Source organism: Vicugna pacos, chromosome 11, assembly GCF_048564905.1.
Source record: "Vicugna pacos chromosome 11, VicPac4, whole genome shotgun sequence".
Taxonomy (NCBI): domain Eukaryota; kingdom Metazoa; phylum Chordata; class Mammalia; order Artiodactyla; family Camelidae; genus Vicugna; species Vicugna pacos.
Window position 1 is genome coordinate 79,703,661 of NC_132997.1, and position 22,921 is coordinate 79,726,581.

Here is a 22,921-nt window from a genome sequence, read left to right on the forward strand (position 1 = left end):
CATCATTACCTTTCTCGTTCCCGTTGTTGTTGCCACTGAAGACCAGACCCACATCACCTTAAAGCCCGGTGACTAGGTGTCCTCCTATTTGTTTTCCTGGCCTCCAGTCATTTAACCCCTTCAGATCCTTCCTACCAAGTCCTGTGATGGGCACACAGTAGGTGTCCCATATATGTAATTAAATACTGTTAAAGACCTCATCCATCGAGTAAGTATATAAGGCTGGATGAGTAATTCAGAAATATTAATGTCATCTTCTAATCACTTCCATAGCCCTTTAGGCGTCGCACTATTTACTTTTTATCATCATATCACCTCTCCGTGAAAAGGTAGGTCAGAGGGCATCATCCTACAGACAAATCAACTAAGGTCCCTAGGTTAAGAGGCCTTAAGGTGTTGGTAGATTTGGAGAGCACACCCAGCACCTGGCTCTTATATCAGAACTAGGGGCTGTCGACCGCCCCCACACAATCTAGTTTCCGATACTTTTAAATTTAAGGGCGCATAACAATCACCTAAGGCTCACCCCTGTTTTTCCGATTCGGTAGGTCCAGGTGGGCCGGCGGGTCCATATTTCAAACGAGCCCCCCGCCCCACGGTGATGCAGGCGCCCTGGGGGCCGCGCCCTGAAAGGCAGCTCAAAACCGGCTGACTTCACAAACGGCCTCCCGCCGTCTACCCCCGGCAGCCACCAATGCCCAGGCTCCGGGCGGACCCATCTCTGCCCCCGTCCGCCTGCCCCACCCAACAGGCCCGGGTCGACTGCAGGCGGACTTCGGTCGGATGTAGACCCGGGAGCTGAAGTGCGACGGCCACCCACTACCTGTCTTCCACTTTGGCCAGCCACAGACACCCGTGGGCACCCGACTCCGGTACCCAGGAGCCTGTAAGGCGGCCGCCGGTTGGCTCAGCTCGGCACGGCTTAGCCAGAGAGCTTCTAAGATTTCGAGGATTGGCTGAAGCTCTGGGCGCCGCGGCCAATTGGCGGATAGGGTCGCTATCTGAGGGGCGGGTTCCGCCTGGGCCCCGCCTTCTTCTGCCGCCCCCTCTGCCACTCTCTCCGCTCCACATCCGGTTCCGTCTGCCACGCACCTGGAAGTTCCTCGGGGGCGTCTCACTTCTCACCTGCACCGGGTGGGTCGCTGCGGCCTGGGTAGCATTCGAAGGGAAGAGGAGGTTGCGGTCAATTCTAAATTGGGGGATTTTTTTTTGACGAATTTGGGGGCCCAGAATAGGATTGCCAACTTTTAATTTTGCCTAAAACTCGTGAGAAAGCCCAACTATCTTCATCAGAGTTTCATCAAAGATTTTTAACATTAAGAAAAAAAAACAGCACAAGGACTATAAGAATAAGGAACAAGTCTTTAAAACGAATGCCTTTAACTGAAAGGGAAAAAAAGAAGTCATTAAATTGTTCCCATTTTCTGATTTGACTGGAAACAAGTGAAGATGACCCCAGATCATTAACTGTCAGCCCTGCATTGAGCACCACTAGTTTAGCTACATTTATAGGCACTGGCAGGTAGGGCATTTGGTCCCCAGGAATGTTCTGTTTTGTCGGAACTGTGGGTCTTCCCTGCTATTTTCAAATAATAACAATAATAAGTAATGTTGAATGCTTACTGAGTAATAGATTCTGATTATTAAATGCTTCTTATCCAGTATCTGAATTAATTCTCCCCAGACCACATGCTGTGTTGGTACCATTAGCTCCACATTATAGATGAGAACACCAGGGCATAGAAAATTGTGGTTTGTCCAAGGTCTTCCCAGCTAGATGCTGGAGAAGAAATTCAGATCCAGCCTGCATTCTTACAGTCATTCAGACAGTTCTTGAGATAAGAGTACATATACCTCTGCCCCAATCTCTTAATTCATCAGCTCTTAGGATTTAGAGGTTGAGCCAGGAGTAGACTGTGTGCCCCTTTTTAACACACAACTATTATGCCTGGGGTGCCACAGGAAGTGTTGCTGTTCCTTTTTGAAACACAAGTGTTTTGTTTGATTTTACAAGTGTTTGGCTTTGGCTTATTTTAGGATCTTGAAAGTCTGCCTTTGCATATTCAAATGTTATTATATAAACCTGTTGAAATATTTTTTCTTTGAATCCTTCTGTAAAATAGCTGTAAAAGAGGGATAGGAAAAGCTGTAAAGTAGGGATAGGGAAGCAGAATTAAATACTTAGAAAGAAAATCTCCTTTGACCCTGCTTTCCCAAGTGGAAAGATGAAGTTCCTCCTCTGACAACTTAGTAATCTTATTTAATGTCCCAGAGACATTAGAACACAAGATTCTCTATGATTCTAACTTAGTGGAAAAAAGTTTTAAACGTAGGTCCATTTGAAAAAGAACCTTTTCCCTCACCTGTCTAAATCTTTGAACTTGGTGAACAACACTGGAACACCCAGTAACATGATCATGTAAATCAGGCTTCTGAAGTATTAAGAGGAATGTCCTCCAGGTTCAGCCAATAGCAGTGATTGGTATGATTTAAAAAACTTTTGAAAAATTGCAAAATTCAAACCCCACTTTCTCTCCTCTTCCCCAAAGAGAGACTCATATAAATAGAGTGAAGAGATTATTTCTGTGGTGGCATTCTTTTCCTAGAAGGCTTAAGTCATTATCACCCATGACTAAGAGCCCCACATTGTCAAAATAGATCTGATTATATTTCAGGTAGCTGGAAGCCAATTTGGAGTAGGTTTAATATAGCCTTGTTACCATTCATTTCTTGCTTGAGTGAATCAGTATAATAAAGGTGTAAACATGAAATAACAACATACAAGGAAAATTTGCAAAGAGGCTTTCAAAGAGGTACTTACTGGGTTTTAAACAGCAAATAGGGTTAAACTTAAAGGTCATAATTAAAATCTTTCTAGGGAAGCAATAGTGTTCAGTGGTAAGATTAAAAACCACATTACTGAAATGTCGCCTGTGGCATTCAACCCATTCAATTGGCATTAAACTGGTAACTGGTGAAATAAGTATTCTGGGTTGAATTTTAATTCTGATGTGCTTGACAATGCTGAGTTGCAGTGTATTTTATCTGTATGGATGGATACAAGATCAGAATGCACTATGCTATTAAAATTATGTTCTTGTTCACCAGTATTAGTCATTAATTTTGAAGTACACTGAGCTTTTACTCTACTGAGGATGACCACCTGCACAATTTCATTCAGTACTCAAAACCCATCAAGTAGGTACTATTAGTGTTCTCATTTTACAAGTGAGGAAGATGAAGGTCAAAGAGGTTGGATAGCTTGCCTAAGTGCCAACACTAGGGTTTGAATATAGTGCCAAGTGAGAACCTTGACATTATATTGTTTCCCTTCAGAGGAAAAACTGTTTCCATCCCTTTGTCCATTCTCCCATGACTATACCGGGTAGACTTGCATTTCAGAATGTGACTTCCCATATACAGGTATACAGTTGACCCTTGAAGGGCATGTGTTTGAACTGCAAGTGTCCACTTATATGGGGATTATTTTTTCACTAAATATGTACCATAGTACTACATGATCCACAGTTGGTCGAATCTGCAGGTTCAGAAACCTGGATACGGAGGGCTGACTGTAAAGTTATACTTGGATTTTTGTGTGGTGGATCAGCTCCCTGAACCCCCTAATTGTTCAAGGGTCAACTGTACTTTTAACAATATAACAATAAACAATATTTAAATAAACAATATTTTCCAACTCTCAGAGTTGGTTTCCTTTAAAAGGTGGGAATGAGGAGACACATGAAAATATGTTCCCTTCTGGCATAGTAGAAATGTGGATCCAGGACCCTTGTACTTTACAAGTGAATTTCTCAGTTTGGCCGTTGCTAATTCAGTCATGGTCAATGTATACCAGGGATGGGCAAACTAAGGCCAGTGTGCCAACTCCAGCCCACTGCTTGTTTTTATACAGTTCAAGAGCTAAGAATGATTGGGAGAAAATCAAGTGAAGAATTAGAATTTGTGACATGTGAAAATTTTGTGAAACTCACCAAGAGCGAACTATAATGTAAATTATGGGCTTTGGGTGATAATGATGTGTCAATGTAGGTTCATCAGTTGTAAGAAATGTCCCACTCTAGTGCAGGGTGTTGATGGTGAGGTAGGCTGTGCATGTGTGAGGGTAGGAGGTTATATATTCTGCTCAATTTTGCTGTGAATCTAAAACTGTTCTAAAAAATAAAGTTAAAAATATATATGGAATTCAAGTTCAGTACTCATAAATAATGTTTTATTGGAACACAGCCACACCCATTTATTTATATATGGCTGTTTTCTCCCTATAAGGGTAGAGTTGAATAGTTGAGACAAGATGGCTTGAAAAGCCTGAAACATTTACTGTTTTGATCTTTACAGAAAAAGTTTGCCTACCTCTGGTATAGACTAAGATCCTGATTAGAGTACTTTCCCTGGAGTCAGACTTCCAGGTTCCATAATCCTCCTTCCACCTCTTACTAGTTGTGAAGCTTTGGACTAGTAACTTAACCTTGCTAGCCTCACTTTACTCATCTTTTAAAATGAGATGAGAATAGAACCCTTATAGGACTATTTTAAGGATTAATTGAGTTAATACACATAAAGCACCAGATACATGTTAGTAATAATTTATTTTGATTTTTGAGAATTTCACATTCCACATATGGCTTTCCCTTTTAGAATCTATGTATGTTTTCTCTCAACTATTTGAAATGTACTTTCTTTATGTGAGTGTTACATTTGTCTCATCAGGAGTCAGCTCCTTGTCTACCAGTAGCTCCCACATGACATGGTTATGTTGTTTCCATTTTACCATCCAGTTTGTCCTTTTTGATCAAAATTAACTCCAGAATAGTAGTTGTCCTCTTCCTTTCTCTGTCTTCCAAATGCAAAACTGTCAAAAAGGCAAGTCAAGAACCAATTTGCCTTTTCCAATACCAATTCTTGCTGACATATATGCATTTTCTGTTGCGAGAACATTTATTCAAATATTCTTCCATTCCCCAATTCTTGTAAAACAATGGTGACTTGTCACAGCTCACATGAAATCACTCTAAATGACTTAACAAAGAGTGTAGTTGAGTCACTGTTCTGAAAATTTTCAAAAATTCTTATTCAGAAAAAAAAAAAAGTTAATACTGTTAACTAAGAATTCCTGGATAGGTTGGAATTCCAAAGGCCAAAAGGTGCCCATTCATAAGCTCCATGATTAGGTTCTCATTTTAATAAAAGATATTTAGATTCAGCAGACCGTTGTTGAGCAGCTATTATGTGCTATATCTTTTCTGGGATTTATGTCCTTTCCACACTGTTACCAGCTGTAGAGGCCAAGACAATGAGTCAGGCTTTGAAACTTTTAAAGTTCTTTAATTCTTCTAGCTGGTCACTTTGGGCAAGTAATTTTGTTTTTCTGAGGTTATGCTCTATCTTGTAAAACAGGAATGGTAATAACTAACTGAGTAGTTGTGGGAATCGAATAAGAGAATCCATGGAAATCATTTAGTCACTGTGAGTGAAACATGTAATACTTTTTTTCCTTCTTTACCTGTCAACCCCATAAAATGCATTTACAAGCAATTCCCATTTCAGCTCTGTCCTGTAAAAATTAAAGGAATTATTTTTCCACCTGCTAAATTTCAAGATCTCAGCTTCTTAGAGTCAAAGCAAAGGCTAGCTACCTCCTTTACCTCATGTAGATGAAAGAGCTATTATCCAAATGGACGCTGGATTGCTGGCCTGTTGGCAGTGGGTCCTTAGTAATTAAAAAGGGTCTTCTCTGAAATGTATATTGAAGGTTGGAGAGAACTCACAAATTTGGTTTTGCTTTTAGGTATCTTGTTTCTGTTCATTACCAATTTTTCATCACTTGGGTAAAATCTCATAAATAGGGCCAGAATTAGTGTGAGGCAAGTGAGGCCACAAAATCTGAGACACTCGTTTCAAGAGTTGTGTAAGATCTCAACACTAATAAATGTTTTCTTCTTATCTGCTAGAGCATGAAAAAGTTTGGCCTTATTTTAAAAAAATTACTCATATAGAGGACATGATATGCAAGAGGGATGGCATAGAATGGGAAAGAAAATGTTACTGTTACCCTGGTCAATTTTTGTTAAACTCCCTTGAACTACATGGAGTTTGAATGCCCATTCTTCACCAGTTCTTGATGTGGAGAAGAGACTGCACTGAATGTTGTGCCCCCGCGTTCAAAGCCAGGGGTACTTTTCAAATTTTGTCTTTCTTTTCTTTTCTTTCCTACTCCTACTTCTCTGGCTTCTGAATCTGTGGCGATGTCTCTGCAGGTGGAATTACCCCACCTGCCATCCTGGATCCCTTTCCCTCTGCCCTGCCAGGGCTCTGTTGCTCCAAAGTTGAATTTGGGGGAAGAGGGGCGCACCGGAGCTCAGCTGTCCTTGCACCCTGCGGCAGCTGCAGCAAGCCACACGGCAGCCTCTGTGAGCGCTGGACACTGCGCGGGCACTGGGAGAACATGTCTGACGATGCGACCAGGACCCTAGGGAAAGGTGAGTCCCCTTGACAGCTGTCCGCCGGCCGGGGGCGCCGCGTGGCTGGGTGTTGGCTTTGGAGAATGGGCTGCCCGGCCTTGGTCCCCAGACTAGCGGAGCGTGGCGAGGAGGGACTTGAAGAGTTCCTCTGCACAAAAGCCACGTGCAGAAAAAAAAGGTGTCCTCTCTGGGGTCCGGGAGGCGGAGTGCGCGCGGCCCTCTTGGGGTCCTGGGGAGGCCAGTGAACCCCTCTCTCCACTGGGCTAATCCGCCTCCCCGTACCCGCCTCCGCCCGCAGGGAGTGTCCGCCCAGGGCCGGTCCCAGAGGGCCTGATCCGCATCTACAGCATGAGGTTCTGCCCCTACGCGCACAGGACGCGCCTGGTCCTCCGGGCCAAAGGCATCAGGTGAGAAGCCGAAGGCCGGCGCCCCACAGGCGTGCGGGATTGCTTAAAATCTGGGGCACCCTGCTCAGATTTCAGAGGGTCCCTGGACCTTTCTTCTGAGGCAGAGACAATAAAGAGTAAGCAAAGGGCAGGTTAGCAAAACTGGCCGTCTTGAAATGCAGAGGCGGGTCTGTGCAGGAAACTTTTAGGACAACTCAGAGTAAACTGAACGATGGCTTTGGTAAACTGGTTCCTTCCCTAGTGCTTACTGAAGCCTTCTCTGACTGCTCCGTGGAGTGTAGTCCCCACCCCACCACAGGCATCTTCAAGTTCAATTCTGTTCTCATTCTTCACTGAGCTTACCACATCTAACTTTTTTTTTTTTTTAATGTTTATCAGTCTTCTTTCCACAACTCCTAGCCCTTCATCCACCCTCCCCACCCCTCCAAATGTAAATTCTCGAGGGTAGGGACTTTGTCTCTTTATTCAGGGCTAGAAGAGAGCCTGGAGCATAGTAGGTGCTTGAAACTATTTTCTGAATGAATGAACGAATAATTCCAAACGATGAAATGGAAGGAACTACTATCAACAGTGAAAGTATGTTTTGAAATTTCCCACATACCTGAGAAATGGGTACATATCCTTCCAGAAGAAATTTTGCAAGACTAGCTCCTGCAAAGGAGATTTGGATTTGGAAGGCAGAGCAACTTTGCTGGAATGGGGATGGCTGGATGCAACTGCTTCAAAGCTAAAGTGTTGAGAAAGTGTTACTCCAGTCTCTGGACTCTGGGCTTAGAAAGTCCATTATTAGGGGATGACTTCAGAGTCTCCGATTTATGGCAAAGAGATGTAGAGACTAATACAGAGATGTTTTAAATAAAATTATGTAATTCTGCTTTGTTGAGTGTATATGGCTTATATTTCCAGTTTCTTTTCTCTTGCTCAATTCTAGTTGGCCCCAAGGTTACCTCTTTTTTTTTAAACAAAAATAGCAATAGACTGATGTTTTACCCATAGTGATGAAGTGGCAGCTTAGGAACCAATGTAAGTACTTCTCTAGGGCAGGGTTTTCCACCCTTGGCACCACTGACATTTTGCTTTGTGTGTTTGGTGAGGGGGAGGAGCTGTCCTGTGGGTGTCTAGCAGCATTCCTGGCCTCCTGGCCTCTACCCATTAGATGGAAGTAGAATCCCCCTCCCCCAGCTGTGGCAATCAAAAATATGTCTCCAGAGATCAGATTTGTATTTTCAAACTATAAAATGTACTAAAATCTGTGGTGTCCCGGGTTGAGCTTGTGAGCTCTGAGTCAGACTGCCTGGGCTCCCATCTTGGCTCTGCCACTTTTTAGTGAGTGATATTGGGCAGGGACTCAACCTCAAGGAGTGTTATTTCTCATAGGAGGTTTTAATGCTCTCTTTGCCTTACCTTGTTTACTCCTCATGACGACTCCGCAGTTTATCTCATTGGGGGATCACGAGGAACAAATGGGTGAAGGCACAGGAAACATTTAACCCATCTTACTGCAGGAATGAGGATACTGATGTTGTTACCTGTTTTCCTTTGTACAAAACCTAAACTTAAGCACTTACTGCAAATTTTAATTTTATGCATTGACTGCTTCTGCTTTCAAGATGAGCGTCCGCCTGCCTAAGCCTCTCAGTTTTGTTCTGTTTTGTTTTCCCTTTGCTTTGTCAGACATGAAGTTGTCAACATTAACCTGAGAAACAAGCCTGAATGGTACTTTACAAAGCACCCTTTTGGCCAAATTCCTGTCCTGGAGAACAGCAAATGTCAGCTGATCTACGAATCTGTCATTGCTTGTGAGTACCTGGATGACGCTTATCCTGGGAAGAAGCTGTATCCATACGACCCTTATGAGCGAGCTCGCCAGAAGATGCTATTGGAGCTATTCTATAAGGTAGGGCCAATTTTTAAAAAAAGGTTTACACGCTATTTTGCTTTGTATGTCTTTCCCAAGCTTCAGTCCATTTAAAAAGCCTAATCATTGGTGAAATGGATTTGTTTTAATACGCACGTGCGCCTTAGAATGATAACTGGTGTGGAATTATAGTAGGGCTAGGACCTCTGATATGAAAGGTTAAAGCCTTAGCTGATAGGTACTTTTCCAGTTGAACTAGCAGTCTCAAGAGTTATGGTTATAGCATAGTTATGACTGTAACTTGAGATTGGAATACTGAAAGAGTTGAAAACTGATGATACTTTAAAGGGACTACTTATAACTTTTCTGGTAAAAAAAATTGGGGTGTGAAAAAAGTAATGCACAGAAAGGGATTTTCCTTTATGGGGAACAAGAGTGCCGACTGTCCAGGAAATGTGAAGAAGAGAGAAAAGGGTCACCTGCTGATATTGAGAGAGAAAATGATGGAGAAATTTTCAGATAGTTCTCTTTGAAAAAAGTAAAAATAAAAATAATGAAAGGCTATTAGTAGCTGACATCTATTGAGCAGTTATGACATGCCAAGCACTGTTCTAACTACTTGATATAGATTAACTCATTTAATCCTCACCACTGCCCTTTAAGGTGGGTACTATTATCATATCCATTTTTCAGATGAGAACACTGAGGCTTACTTAGAGAGGGTAAGTGCCCTACCTAAGATTGTACAGCATGGAAGTAGCTGTTCAAGTAAGGAGCACTGGAGAGCCCCCTTTAAAGCATCTTGTTTTACCAGGCTGCTGTGATAAGTGGCTTCCGGAAACCACAGACATGGTCTTCAGAGGGAGCTGGGGAGCCTGGGTGTGGGTGGTGGCCTGTTAAGCTGGAGTGACAAAGCTTCGGCTGCATTTTTAGGCAGGGCAGGAGCACAGAGTGCCCTCAGACTTCTCCACTAAGAACCTGTGTCCTCTGATCAGGTCCCACATTTGACCAAGGAGTGTCTGGTAGCATTGAGATGCGGGAGAGAATGCTCTGATCTGAAGCTAGCCCTGCGTCAGGAGTTCTGCAAACTGGAAGAGGTACAAAACGGGGCCCCTCTCCTGGTCAGAGGCAGTGGAAGAAGTGAGGCAGGTCCCTACCCTGGTCACCTGGACACCCTCTTCTTTCACAGACTTCTTTTTCTGCTTGCCTTCCATTAACCTGCTCTGGCATTATTCTTGAAAATCTGGCAAGGAGTTGGGGAGGGCATGTGATGAGTTTCTTCCTTTCTCAGAACCACCACATTCCTTAAGTAACTGCATGGCTTCTGAAGCTTCTGCTACTGAGTCTATGGTCTATGTTAGTTAGGGGTTGTATTTGGTTGCTAGCAAAAGGGACCTAACTACTGTAAATTTATCTTATAAGGATTCATTCTTTCACATACACACACAAACAAAAACAAGCCTGGAGTTCAGAGGTGTTTTCATGGCTTCTTCATGGAGTTATCAGGGACTGAGGCTTTTTCTCTTTTTCTGGTCTGTCATATTTAGCACAAAGCTTTCAGCCTCAAAATAGCAAGATAGCTTCTGGAACTATAGCCATCACATCCAGGTTCCAGGTTGCAGAAAGGATAACAGAAAGGAAAAAAAAAATGGCATACCCCTTTGAAGGGCCTTTTCTAGAAGTCTTACCCAATGACTACTTAAATCTCATTGGCTAGAACTTACTTGTAGAATCATAAGTATCTGCAGAGGAGGCTGGGAAAATTAGTCTTTTAGCTGGGAACACCCTGCATAAAATCAGAGTTCTGTAATTAAGAAAGAAGGGGAGGGGGAGGGTATAGCTCAGTGGTAGAGTGCCTGCTTAGCATGCTTGAGGTCTGGGGTTCAATCCCCAGTACGTCTATTAAAATATATATAACATGTATATATAAACCTAATTACCCCCCCAAAACAAACAAAATAAAATAACTAGATAAATAAAGTTAGAAGCAAGCTGAAAAAAACCCCATGATATTAAAAAAATTTTTTTTAAAATAAAGAAGGGGAAAGTGTCCATGGGTAAGCAAGGAACAATCTATGTTACCAGATTCTTCATTAATCTGGTAGTAATAGAGCTACTTACCCTGTACCCCTAGAATAATCTAGAAGGTGGTTCTTTGACTTCCATTATCTTTGTTTTAAAAACTAAATTCCTTTAACGGGTGGGTTGTAATTCTGTTGGTGGCCAGAGAATGCTCTTTTTACCCCTTTGCAGGAAGGCTGATCACTAGTATTCTTTGATTTGACCAATGGCAGCAGTTAAATTATTTACAATTCCAGCTCCCTATCTTAGATTTATACAGATGCAGTATTTTATGGATGATGCATAGTCATGTATGAGAAGTCTTGACTCTGAGGAGGCAAATAGGATGAGGTAGAAAGAGTCTTGGATCCTAGACTTGGCTTTACCAGATTCCAGAACCTTGGGCAAAGTTCTGGACCTCTCTGTCCCTTGGTGTCCACATTTATAGAATGAGAGTATGTCTTAAAATGTGTGTCCACAGAGCTTCTGAGTACTGCAGAGGGACTGCTCAATGAGGGGAGGTCTGGTGGGCAGTTCCAGATCCTGCTTCACCCAGGCCAGCTTTGCTTTTAACAGTGTGATTAACAAGACATCTAACAAGATCGAATTTGGAGAGTGAGGGGGCCCTCTCCTTTCCAAAAGAAGTTTGAAAGCTCTTGCCTACAGAGAATTTTTAAGGTCTTTATTTCAAAGATAAGTTGAACTGATTTTCAAGCCTGGTTACCTTCTTACAGATAAATGCTGGGCCAGGGAAAAGAGCTGGGAAACAAAACCCTTTGAATTCAAAGATAATTGAAAACACATTTTGACTTGTCTCCCTCCTGCCCTACATTTGGATGATGGATGAACTTTGTAAATCACAGATTGCTAAACAAATGTAAAATGTTATGATGGAGACACAGTTCTTTAGTTGGAGTTCTTCCAGGAGAAGTGAACCTGTATTTTTGTGCCCGGCATGATGCTACAGGTGCTTTGCATACACCCTCTCATTTAATCTTGCCAACAACCCTCTCCGATATAATAAACAGCATCAGTGAGAGCTACCTAAACCAGGGCTAGTTAAGGACCACTGAGCGTTCAGCACTGTTCCACCAGATTTGAATGTGGCTTTCGTCCTGTAAAATGCTAGCAGGAACTATGACTATGTCATAGGTAATATCAAGATCTGAAACATGCCCACTGAGCCTGAATTATTTAATTCATTCTTCTCAATATCAGTATATTGACTCTAGGAGATTCTAGTGAAATTGAAACTTGTAGAAATAATTCTAGAAGAGATGATCTCTTGAGGTGTACAGCTTTTTCCCATAGTTTTGGACATAGAAGAGATGATCCCTTGAGGTGTACAGCTTTTTCCCATAGTTTTGGACATAGAAGAGATGATCCCTTGAGGTGTACAGCTTTTTCTCATAGTTTTGGACATAGAAGAGATGATCCCTTGAGGCGTACAGCTTTTTCCCATAGTTTTGTACAATCAGGATTTTCTGTGGGTTAAAAATGTCTTAAATATCCACAGGCTTTCTGAGTGATAAGCAACTCAAGATACCAAGGTATAATTTTCTACCATGTGATCCTCAAGCAAGAGGCTCAGTTAAACTTTTGCAGCTGGAAACTTTGACACTTTCTTCCTTTGAAATAAATGTTCTGTTTGACTTTTTTTTTTTTCTTAAAAAACCCAATTTCTTCAAAATTAAAGATTTATTGTGCTTGTTATATAACCACATTTTTCTGTTATTTTTACCATTCTTTGAGATGCATACCTGCTGCTTTTATTATCAAACCAGCAGCCTCCCCACTTGCTTTCCCTGTTCTGAATAGCATTTTCATGAGTTTTAAAACTGCTGGGCTGCCCTCCTCTGACCACATGGTTCTCTGTCTTCGAACTGATTTTCTATCCTGTTACTGAATCATTAATCTTAGCAGCATACTTTTTTAAAGCTTTGTTCTGTTTTTATGTTTATTATTGGCTTTCATTTCAAAATAGCACCTTTGTTATGACTTTGTAGACATGAATGTGGCAGAACTTTTCACTGGTTCTTTTCTGGGGGGTCCAGTGCCTTCATTCTAAATATTTTCATTGTGGAAGTAGACCAGTCAAGCCCAAGGAAGAATGGGATTTGACCAGATTTCTTCTATGCTTTGGATGTTTGCTGTAGTTCAGTGTTCCTGTGCTTAGGGATTCTATATCCTGGCTATTGCTCAATCCCTTACTAGTTATCATCAGAAGTCAGTGAATGGAAGTGAGAAGGGGGTTCGCACAGATAACCCTGGATTAACACTGAGGGAGTGAGAACCTGTTCGGTAACTGAGGCCTTCAGCTTCTGGTGGCCACAGGACACGTTAAGTTTTTAATTCTTGGCATTCACCAACCTGCCTTGTATTTTACTTTGCATGTCCATGCGAAGTTTCCCACGCCGCCAAATTTGATTACATGTCTTATATGGTAGCAGTTTGTATGAAGTCAAAGTTGCACAAGTTGTATGTACCTCAGCCACGAGCATCTGTAATTAAATATTTTCTTGACTCAAAATTTCACCCATCTTAATTTTTAATCTGTCCTGTCTCTTCTCCAAAAATAATACACTTTTGTTCAATTAGATTATATTGTCTTGGTTAAGTTTTTCTTTTATTCTTTTAAAATTTTTATTAATTTCAATAATGAAATTATTTATATATTGTTTAATTATTTCTCCTTTGATGTCACCAGGACATGAAGGAAAGAAAGTTTACACCTGGCTAATTGTTCACTGAAAATAATTTTCCATAGCCTTTTGCATGTGGCAAACTATTTACAATCTAAATTTATTTTTTATCAAGTAATTTAACATAGCAACAAACTACATTAGTTGTTACTAGCTATTTTTATAACAGCTTTATTGAGATATACTTTACATGCCATAAAATTCATCCCTTTCAAGTATACAATTCAGTGGCTTTTAGAATTTTCACAAAGTCATGTGATCAGCATCACTATTTAATTTCAGAATATTTTTATCATCCTAAAAAGAACCCCTTAGTCATTGGCAGTCAATCCCCATCTCTTCCCAACCCCACCAGCCATAGGCAACCATTAATTTACTTTCTGTCTCTATAGATTGCGGTGTTCTGGGCATTTCATGTACATGGAATCATTTACTGTTAGCCTTTCATGAGCTTCTTTAATTTGGCATGATGTTTATTCTTTTTATGGCTTAATAATATTCCATTGCATGGATATACAAAATTTTGTTTATACATTCATCAGTTGATGGATACTTGGGTTGTTTCCATCTTTTGGCTACCATGAATAATTGCTGTTGTGAACATTCATGTATGAGATTTGGGGTTGGATATATGTTGTCAGTTCTTTTGGATTTGCTAGTTAATTTAGTGTGTCCACTCCATGTGCCACTTTTTTGGTTGTAATCACCATTCTTCCACACTAGGGAGCTGGTGATCTTCCAGTCATGATGGCTAGTTGAGTAGTTTTAGTGTTGTTGCTAGTTTGGTAACTTCATTAGTTGTCCAATTCTGACAGTTGCTTACTAGATAAACTATTTGCTGCATTTCTTTTAATAACCTTCTTCTATATCCTCTCCCACCATGTAAATAATAGAATAATAGTTATTCTTGTTATTTAAAAATTAATTTTATCCTTCTCCAATTATAAAGTAATACTTGTTCATTAGAGAAAATTTGGAAAACACAGAAAAATATAGAAACTAAGAGAAGAAATCTATAATCTCAGTAGCCAGAAACAAAACTGTTACTATTTTTCTGCCCCCTTCTTATATATATTATTATGTAGTTGAAATTGTACTGTGTATAGAGCTTGATTACCATTAATGACATAAGGATTTCCCCGTATTTTAATAAACTCTATAAATACTTATTTATATGTATAAGCCTGTTTATTAGAGCAGCATTATTTGCTATGGTGAAAAACGATAAACCTTAATGTATGTTAGAGAACAGTTAAATAAATTATGTTCATCTTGTGGAATTCTGTAGAGCAAATAAAAATGAATGAAGTAGGTCCACATGTGCTGAGATGAAAAGATTGCCTAGAAACAGTTAAATGAATTACACAGTAATTCAAGTGGTATGATCCAATTTTGTAGACGAAAACAAAACTTAACTATATATGCGCATATATATACATATAAATAAATGCCTAGAAAAATGTCTGGAGACACCAAACTCCTACTAGTGACTACTACTGGGAGAGGGGCATTAGCTCTGGGATGGGAAAGAAAAGTGGTTGAGGGCAGGGGTGGGGGAGGGAGAATCTTTGCCTTTTATACTGCTTTCTGCCTTAGAGTTTTTTTAAATAGTAAGAATGCCTTTCTTCATTACATATGTAATTCTTAAAGATGGAAAGAAAGCACTTTTCATTCTGCATAATTTGCCATATGTAAAAGCCATAGCTATTTATTCAGCACACTCATTAAGATTATTTAGATTGTTTCAGTTGCTTACCATTATGAAGGATGCTGCTGGGAATAGTGGCTCCTTTGCATAAAAAAGCCTTTTCTCTATTTTAGAATATGTCCTTAGGCTGGACTTCCAGGAATGGAATTACCAGATCAAAGGGTATGAACATTCTAGAGGCTGGAGCTGGATGTTGACAAATTGCTTCCCCCCAAGACTTGTGCTGTTTATCCACTGCCCACAGTGTGTGAAAATGCCCTTTGTACCATCCCCTTTTCACTGTTGGGAAATTCCATTAAAAAAAGATATTTGCCTGTTTTGGAAAGAAACAATAGTTTCTCATTGTTGACTTAATGTGTATTTGTTTGATTGCTAGTGAAGTGGAGTATTTCCCCCAAACTATGTGGTTCTCTGTGTTTTATTTGTGAAAATGGTCTATTACCCATCTGTTTGTCAAGGTCTTGCTGATTTTCCTTGTTGATTTGTTTTTTTTTTAAAGAGTCCCATGTATATAAAGGATATTGGACTGTTTTTAAGACATAGTTTTTGTTTTGTTTTAACTTTAATTTGCCTTTTTTCCTACATATAGAAATATAACATTAAAAAATATTATGCTCTAAGCCTTCCCTGTTGTAATTTCTTCCATTGCTTTTATACACAGGAAATCCTCTCCCACTTCAGAGATTTGATGAATATTCATTTATATTTTCATTCACTACCCATCACTTAAAAGATATTTGATTTATCAAGCCTTGCCCTACTAGCTTTTTTCTCTTGCTGCTTACAAATGTATTTTGACAAAAGAATTAAGCCCATGAAAAGGATTGCAGGATAGAAATTTCAGGGTGGTCCTTTGATTTCCCCAAATGCCGGCAAGCCACATTCTGAATCTTCACAGGAGACTCTAGGTTGTGAGCGATGGCCAGCAGGAGGCGAGTGTTTTGCACACACCCTGTTCTCAGGCTTCTTTCTAGAGAAGTGGTTTTGTCTATACTCTGTTCATTCCCTTAGTTTGTTCTAAATGGAATCCGTTCGTTCTTGGTTAACTCAGCCTCAGCTACAGTATGTCAGTGTAGCAGGGACGTGGAATTTGAAATGTTGAGAATTTCCCCTAATCTTTTATGAACTCAAAAGATTTCTGCCCAGGAGTTGAGTGCTTTCCTTTGCTTCTGGATAAGGGCCTGCATTGCTGATGTACCGGCAGGTGGCTTTGTGTATTTTATTGGCAGATAGGGCGATGGGGTTCTGCTTCTTAAGAACTATTTCCGTCAAGAAAAACCTCTTTCTTCCTGCTCCAGCCAGGACTGCAGCGCCCGCTGAAAGCCACCACGCTGTCCTGATTAGAGGCCCGGGGTTTCTCGGCAGGTGTGTAAATGACCCGTGCGGGGCAGGTGGCCGCGTCAAGGTTTGAAGTGCAGTTACTGAAGCTGCACCTGAGAGTCAAAGACTGTAGAAGTGAAGCGTCTTAGGATGCCTGGTTTGAGAAAGTCAGGGATTCGTGTCTCTTGATGATCTTAGGCCTCATAAAATTTTTGGCAGATTTCCTTTTCTTCCTCGGCGAACCTCCTGCGTAGCCCCGGCCTGTGCGCCTCACCACGATGGCCACAAGGGGGAGCCCCGCGCGTTTCTTCCTTCTCCGCGCTCCAGCGCAAACCTCCTTTCGTCCTCCTGGGGGAGCCCCAGAGGCCTTCGCAGTAGATGAGCGGCCCTTCCAGGCTTTTGAAGTTCAGAGGTGGACAAAGTGTTCTCTCTCGGCATACCAAACAGTGCTTCCCTCTTTATTTGCATGCGCACTCCTTATTCCTTGTCACTCCCCAAAACAAAGGATGGATCTGTAGCCGTTTTTCAGTGAACTGGAAAACAAAGTTTTAAATATAGAGCTTTCTACTATTCCAGAACATCCAGTGGCTTTCCCTAAAATATCTCAGTTCTTAAGCCTGAATTGAAGGTGTGTCAATACATTAAGGAAAGTGAAGGCTTGAAGCTCGAGCCTCAGTTCCCTCCCCTGGCCGGGTGAGTCCTGGATGGGAAAGCGTCTTCTCTAAGCAGGCTATTTGCCTTGCTTGACCGTACCAAGGACAATAGTTCTAAGAGTGACGGAGTCCGTTGTAAGAAAAGAATCTGACATCAAGAATGGTGAGTATCATAGTATGTGGCAGGTGGCTGACAGAAATAAAATAGAGTTTTAAAAAATGACAATTGGATATTAACATGACTGCTGCTAAATGTGTCGAGGTGTAGTTGCAGCTTCTTGTTCTGTTTCTGGTGACAGAACACTCAGGAGAGATAAGACACTGGACATTAAGACTGCCGGTTTATTTTGCTTCTGACTATCCTAAAATTTTTAAAAGCAGCTAACTGGCTCTAAGCAAGGGACTTAGTATAAACACAGAAGAGCTATTTCAGGTAAAGGTGACCTTCTTATCCATGGAATGAAGCAGGAAGGAGAGGATTCTGAAAAGCTCTTTCTTCCATGATTGTGTCTCGCCGCCTGGTTGGTTAGGTGCTCTGGCAAAGCCCCTTGCTGAGAGAGAGTGAGAAGGAGTAAGGGGGTGGGGGGCAGTTCTCACAGGGAAGCTCAGAGCTGGGCCAGTCCTTGGCTGTAGGGGAAGGAGGCTTTCAGAGTTTGCTGATTCTAAGCTTTCTGTTGATACTTAACTTTAAAGAATAAGCAAAGAATTCACAAGAGACTTGGGGAAGCCTCTGTGGTGAAGTTAATGATACGGGGTTGATACTAGTCTGGGGCTTAGGGAAATGGTGTTTCTGTCTTAGCTCTGGCACTAACCAGAGAGCCCCTTACTTCCCTGGGGCAGTTTTTCCTGCTCTGTAAGCCAGAGTCTCTTGTGCTTCCACAAGAGAGGCAAGAATCAGCTCACCAGCCTGTTTTCCTCTCCACTTGAGCTGCCAGGAAACTCAAGTCAAATTCAAAGCTTTATTTATTAAGGAACCCTGCAGGAGCCTTGGCTTGATCTCTTGATACCATTTCCCTTCCTTATTTTGACCTTCTGTTCTAACTTTTGTTTTCCTTGATCTTAGCATGTTATTATTTTTCATATTTAATATTTTTTGGTACACTGTACCTCCAATCCTTTGTGTAGTGAGCATGGTAGAAATAGATGAAAAGATGGGAGGGGATTCACCCTAGATGAGTCACAGTGTCCCTTCCAGTACTGAAGTTCTGTGATTCTAAAGGGACAAGTCATTGGACATGTCTAGAAGGTCTCAGGTTTGCAGAGAAGGGAGCTCTCCTATTGAAGGTACTGAAGATGGGAATGAACCTCCAAGGAGACCCGGCCAGGATGTGCTCCTGTGTCACTGTGATGTGTCTGTAAAGGAGCCAGAACTTTGTGCTGGTTTACAGGAAAACTGCTTTTCTCTTGGGTTTTTTAAGACTTGCTCCATATGAAATCTGGTAGAGAAATGCCTGTCTGAGGCAGGGCTCAAGAATCTGCAGCTGTATCAAGAACTCCGAGGAATTTGGGTGTCACACTTGGATTTAAGGAAGCCCGAGGGAATGTGTACATATATATCAGGAGCAAGGGAGAAGTTGGCAGATCATTGATGCCTCATCCATTTTGTCCACATGCTTATCTTGACTTTTCATTGTACTGGGCACCTTGATAAGGCTTGAATTACTTTTTGAGAGCTTATATAAAAATTGATTGTATCTACAAGATCATATATATTTAAAGGCATACTCCTACTTTGAGTAGATGAAAAGCTTTAAAAATATACACTAAATAAACATCAATTACTAAGCAGTTATTAATTTTCAAAATATCTCATTGCTTTACCAAAGCACTCATCACGGGGTTCTAGTAAGTGTCCACATATGGCTTGTTTTGATAAGGACTTTCCCACCTCTTTTCTGTGAAACAGAGGAATGATACAGAAGTTCCGGAGTTGCTCAGTTTAGGCTCAGTTCTGATTTGTGCCATGAAGGCCAATAATAAGCTGGAGGTATATGATTTAAAGCCAGTGATAAAAGTTTGGGTAATTATTTTCTGTTCCTGAACATAAAGAAGGTTTGGGGCTTTCTGGAATCTATGCAGAATGAACAAGGTGTTCCTTTCCCCTGAAAATCAGGTCTTATTTACACACAACTGAAAATAGCCTCTACTTTGAGTTTTCATTGTCCGGACTCTGCTGTTTTAGTACCATCCTGAGACTTTCTTTGAACCAAGTGATGCCATCTAACATTTTTTTCAGATTTCCAGGGCACTAGGCAGGGTGCTCCTCTGTGCCACGCAGGGAGGTAATGAAGACACAGGCCTTAAGGCAGTAAGATTTGCTTTCTCCTCTGAGAGGGGTGATGGGTGAGGGAATCCCATTGATTTTTTTTTTCTGTTCGGGAAGGGTTTGCTTTCTGTAGGTGTAACCTTTGGGGGCTGGTGTCTCTGTGCTCTCTCATCACAAGAGCTCACGTTTATTCATGCATGATTCCGTTACTCCTCACCATAACCTCTGAGGTAGGCATGCACATTACCACCATAAGGAAATTGAGGCTTGGAGGAGGAGGTAGGTAAGTTGCCCCGGGTTCCATGTTGAATCAGGGGCACAGCCCCATGTAGGACCAGGTCTGCCAGCTCCAGAGCTCACCTTCAGCTGCAACCCTAGACTGCATCGTGGCGGCAGCAAGCTGGTCAGGAGTCCGGAGCCAAGCCTGAGTGATAGAGAAAAGAACTGAAATCTCGATAAAGGACCTAGGAATCTAGATCTATAGTTGCAGGGAAGCATTTAGTTGATTATGAGTTAGGTGGGTCGAAGAGGGTCTTTTGTTGATTTAGCTAGATAACCTGCCTCTTTTCTCTTTCGGAAGACCTGGTCCAGGAATAATCTCTGATAAGCACTGTTACTTTTTAGATCTTCAAGCACCTTTTTTTTTTTTCTCTCCACGATCTTTGGATGTCTATTAAGAGTTTATCTGTTATCCTTGACAGTTCATCTGTCTGGGTTGATTTGCCCCATTTGGGAACGAGAAGTTTTAAAATTAAAAAGTTGATAGCGTTGAGTGTTGTTGAAAGAGCTCAAATAAAAAAAAATAAGATAGGAAGATCGTGTTGGGGTTTGAGGGAGCCCTTTGAATAGCCCTGCTCTCCCCTGCCTTCATTTTGAACTGACTGAGAAATAAGACCAAAGAGGAAGATGTGTGGAGACTAGAGTATCTCCTTTATCACAGATAAAGAGGATCCTGGAGAATGGGGATCAGCTGCCACAGGTGAGGTTCCTCATGCCGCCCCCTCCTTCCCAGCAAGGGGCAGTGCTGGTCAGAGGCAGGGTCCCCCTCTCCAGAGGCTGAGCTTGTCCCTGGAAAGCTTAGCCTGTTCTGGGCTGAGAGGGAGCAGCTGGGCTCCCAATCCCTGGGTTGTCCCCTTCCAAATCCTCTAATCAGATGAGCTGAACCTTGGCTCCAATGTTGAAAGGAGGTGAGGGCTAAGTGTGGCCAGGAGTATGACCCTAAAGGAGGTGGAAGAACCCTCAGGAAAAAGGAGGAAGCATTCACCTAACAAATTGGAAGGAGACTCAAAGCCTTGGTTCTCCTTCTTAGGGAGTTAATTTAATATTTGTATTTTCTGTCTATAAATATGTTAGCTGATAGGTAAATAGGTAAATTAACATGCTTTTGCTCTGTTTACATTTTCAGATTCTTGGCTATCAGAACACCATCTTCTTTGGTGGAGACTGTATAACCATGATTGATTACCTCTTCTGGCCCTGGTTTGAGCGGCTGGATGTATATGGAATAGCCGAGTAAGACAGTTAACCGTGTGGTTGTGAGTTCCTAGGGCTGCACTGGGTTATCAGTGCTTGAAACGGTCTGTGCAGAGGAATTGATCCTCCACTGGACGTGTTTCACGTGAAGGTGAAATGCGATCAGGTTTTAAACTGTGTGTTTCCTTGTTCAAAATGCATCTGAGCTCTTTTGCCACTCACTGTGGACCCAAACTCTACCCATAGAGTTTGGCAAGAAAGACCGTGTCCAAAAGCTTCCTGTTGTGGTTCAGAGCCCGCGTCCTTGCCGGCCCGCGCAGCGCGGGTCAGGGTCAGTGGTAAAAACAGAAGCAGATGGAAGGTCTCAGTCACAGGGTCTTGGTGCCTTGTCTGAAGCCCCTTCCGTGGCCCTCCACCTGGTCCTGCCAAGTCACCCAGTGGACATCACACACCTTACTCACACCTGAGTTCCCCGAGGAATCTTCCCTCAGATAGGAATACCCTTAAAAAGAAAGATTTTTAAAGTAATGCTTGATGTTAAAACAAACAAACAAAATGGCCAGCCATATGCCATGGAGGGGTAGGGATGTTCCAAGTAAAAGGAGTGACCCGATAGACTCAGGAAGACGGCAGAGGGTCCCTGGGAAGATCGTGTGCTTTGTTCCCACGATGCTCAGAGAAGCTGGACTTGTGCCGGCTCTGCTGTAACCCCAGCCAGTCGCGCGGTGGGTGCCGGACCATCTGGTGTTTGGGAAGCCGGTCCTGCCGAGGTGGAACTGCGTCTGTACCTTCATAACGCATGCTTGGGTCTACCCAAGAGTGAGCTGTGCTCCCCACTTAGGGAGGGTCAGCTAGAACATACTTGGGTATTTTAAGCTAGGTCTCAACATAGACATTACAAGAACCTGTCTCCTCTGGGGACGGAGGGTTGAACCACAGGTTAGGAACCCTCACCTCCACTCCTGGAGTTTTCCACTAACCAGTTTACTATCTGAGCAAGTCACTTTAAACATCCTGACTGGTCTTTGAAAGGGTCCAGTCAGCACCATTATTTCAAGGTTGAATGATTGTTTTTCTCATTTTAAACAAGTGTTTTTGGAAACTACGTCTTTATCTTTTTTCAAGCCCCATAAAATAAAATCTGAGAATGACAGAAGCATGTCTCTTTAAGGCGATTGTTTTTTTTTATTAGTGAACAGTGAAGCACAGACACCAATTTCCCCAGATCAGTCAATCCTCTTAAGGTTAAAGGCAGCAACTTTTGCAATTCAAAAGCACACACGGCTATTCCCGAAATCAGATTTTCCTCTAGTAAGTGATTGTCGCCAGTGATAATAAGGTACCTAAGATAACTTTATTGCCCCAGTAAGCCCATTTCTCGCTCCTTCCCTGTCTTGCAGCTGCGTGAACCACACCCCCGCGCTCCGGCTCTGGATCGCCGCCATGAAGCAGGACCCCACAGTGTGCGCTCTTCTTATAGATAAGAACATCTTCCTGGGCTTCTTGAATCTCTATTTTCAGAACAACCCTGATGCCTTTGACTACGGGCTAAGCTGCTGTGCCTCCTAGCCTGCCCCGTTCACCAGCCAGGAGTCCCAAGCCTGTCGTAATTCTGTGTCAGCTCTCATTTTGGTGGGGCAGTGAATCTCTGTTCATTTTCGTTGAGGTTCCCAATAAACATGGAGCCAGAAAATGTATTCCTTCTGATCATCATTTGTATGACTCCTCTAGGCCATGGCTTCTAATGACTCTCTAGAAATCTCTAGTGCCCAGTGCTACTGTCCAGGGACGTTTTGGGAGCCTGTGTGCCGCCTGGCAACTTGGCCTTCAGCCCATCTGGACGTGCAGGTTATCGATGCTGACGCTAACGTGGAGGTACGAGGCCTCCCCGTGGCTGATGTTTGTCATGACAGACTGGCACCCTCCACAACTTCCTGGAGAGAGGACAGCTAGACACGGGGAGGAAGAAAACACTTCAAGTCCAAACACTCTCC

The 22,921-nt window shown here is 42.2% G+C and overlaps 1 protein-coding gene across 2 annotated transcripts; it reads left to right on the forward strand.

The window, feature by feature from the left end:
• The first annotated feature begins 696 nt into the window (after nucleotides 1-696).
• LOC102532740 (glutathione S-transferase omega-2) lies at nucleotides 697-22,624 on the forward strand. Of its 2 annotated transcripts, XM_006216337.4 has the most exons (7): nucleotides 699-1,134; nucleotides 6,276-6,497; nucleotides 6,778-6,886; nucleotides 8,561-8,783; nucleotides 9,740-9,841; nucleotides 20,860-20,966; nucleotides 22,328-22,624. In XM_006216337.4, the coding sequence occupies exons 2-7, from the start codon at nucleotides 6,464-6,466 to the stop codon at nucleotides 22,494-22,496; spliced, it is 744 nt and encodes a 247-aa protein (XP_006216399.1). In that variant the 5' UTR covers nucleotides 699-1,134; nucleotides 6,276-6,463; the 3' UTR covers nucleotides 22,497-22,624. The 2 variants fall into 2 exon arrangements, with proteins under 2 accessions (XP_031538515.1, XP_006216399.1); XM_031682655.2 differs by lacking the exon at nucleotides 9,740-9,841 and having other exon boundaries at nucleotides 697-1,134.
• Nucleotides 22,625-22,921: the final 297 nt, after the last annotated feature.

Bases quoted from the DNA above. Each gene is read 5' to 3' on its own strand.
- LOC102532740 (XM_006216337.4), top strand. From the start codon at position 6,464: ATGTCTGACGATGCGACCAGGACCCTAGGGAAAG. The intron at 6,498-6,777 runs GTGAGTCCCCTT...CTCCGCCCGCAG, and splicing joins GACCAGGACCCTAGGGAAAG to GGAGTGTCCGCCCAGGGCCG. The intron at 8,784-9,739 runs GTAGGGCCAATT...TCCTCTGATCAG, and splicing joins TATTGGAGCTATTCTATAAG to GTCCCACATTTGACCAAGGA.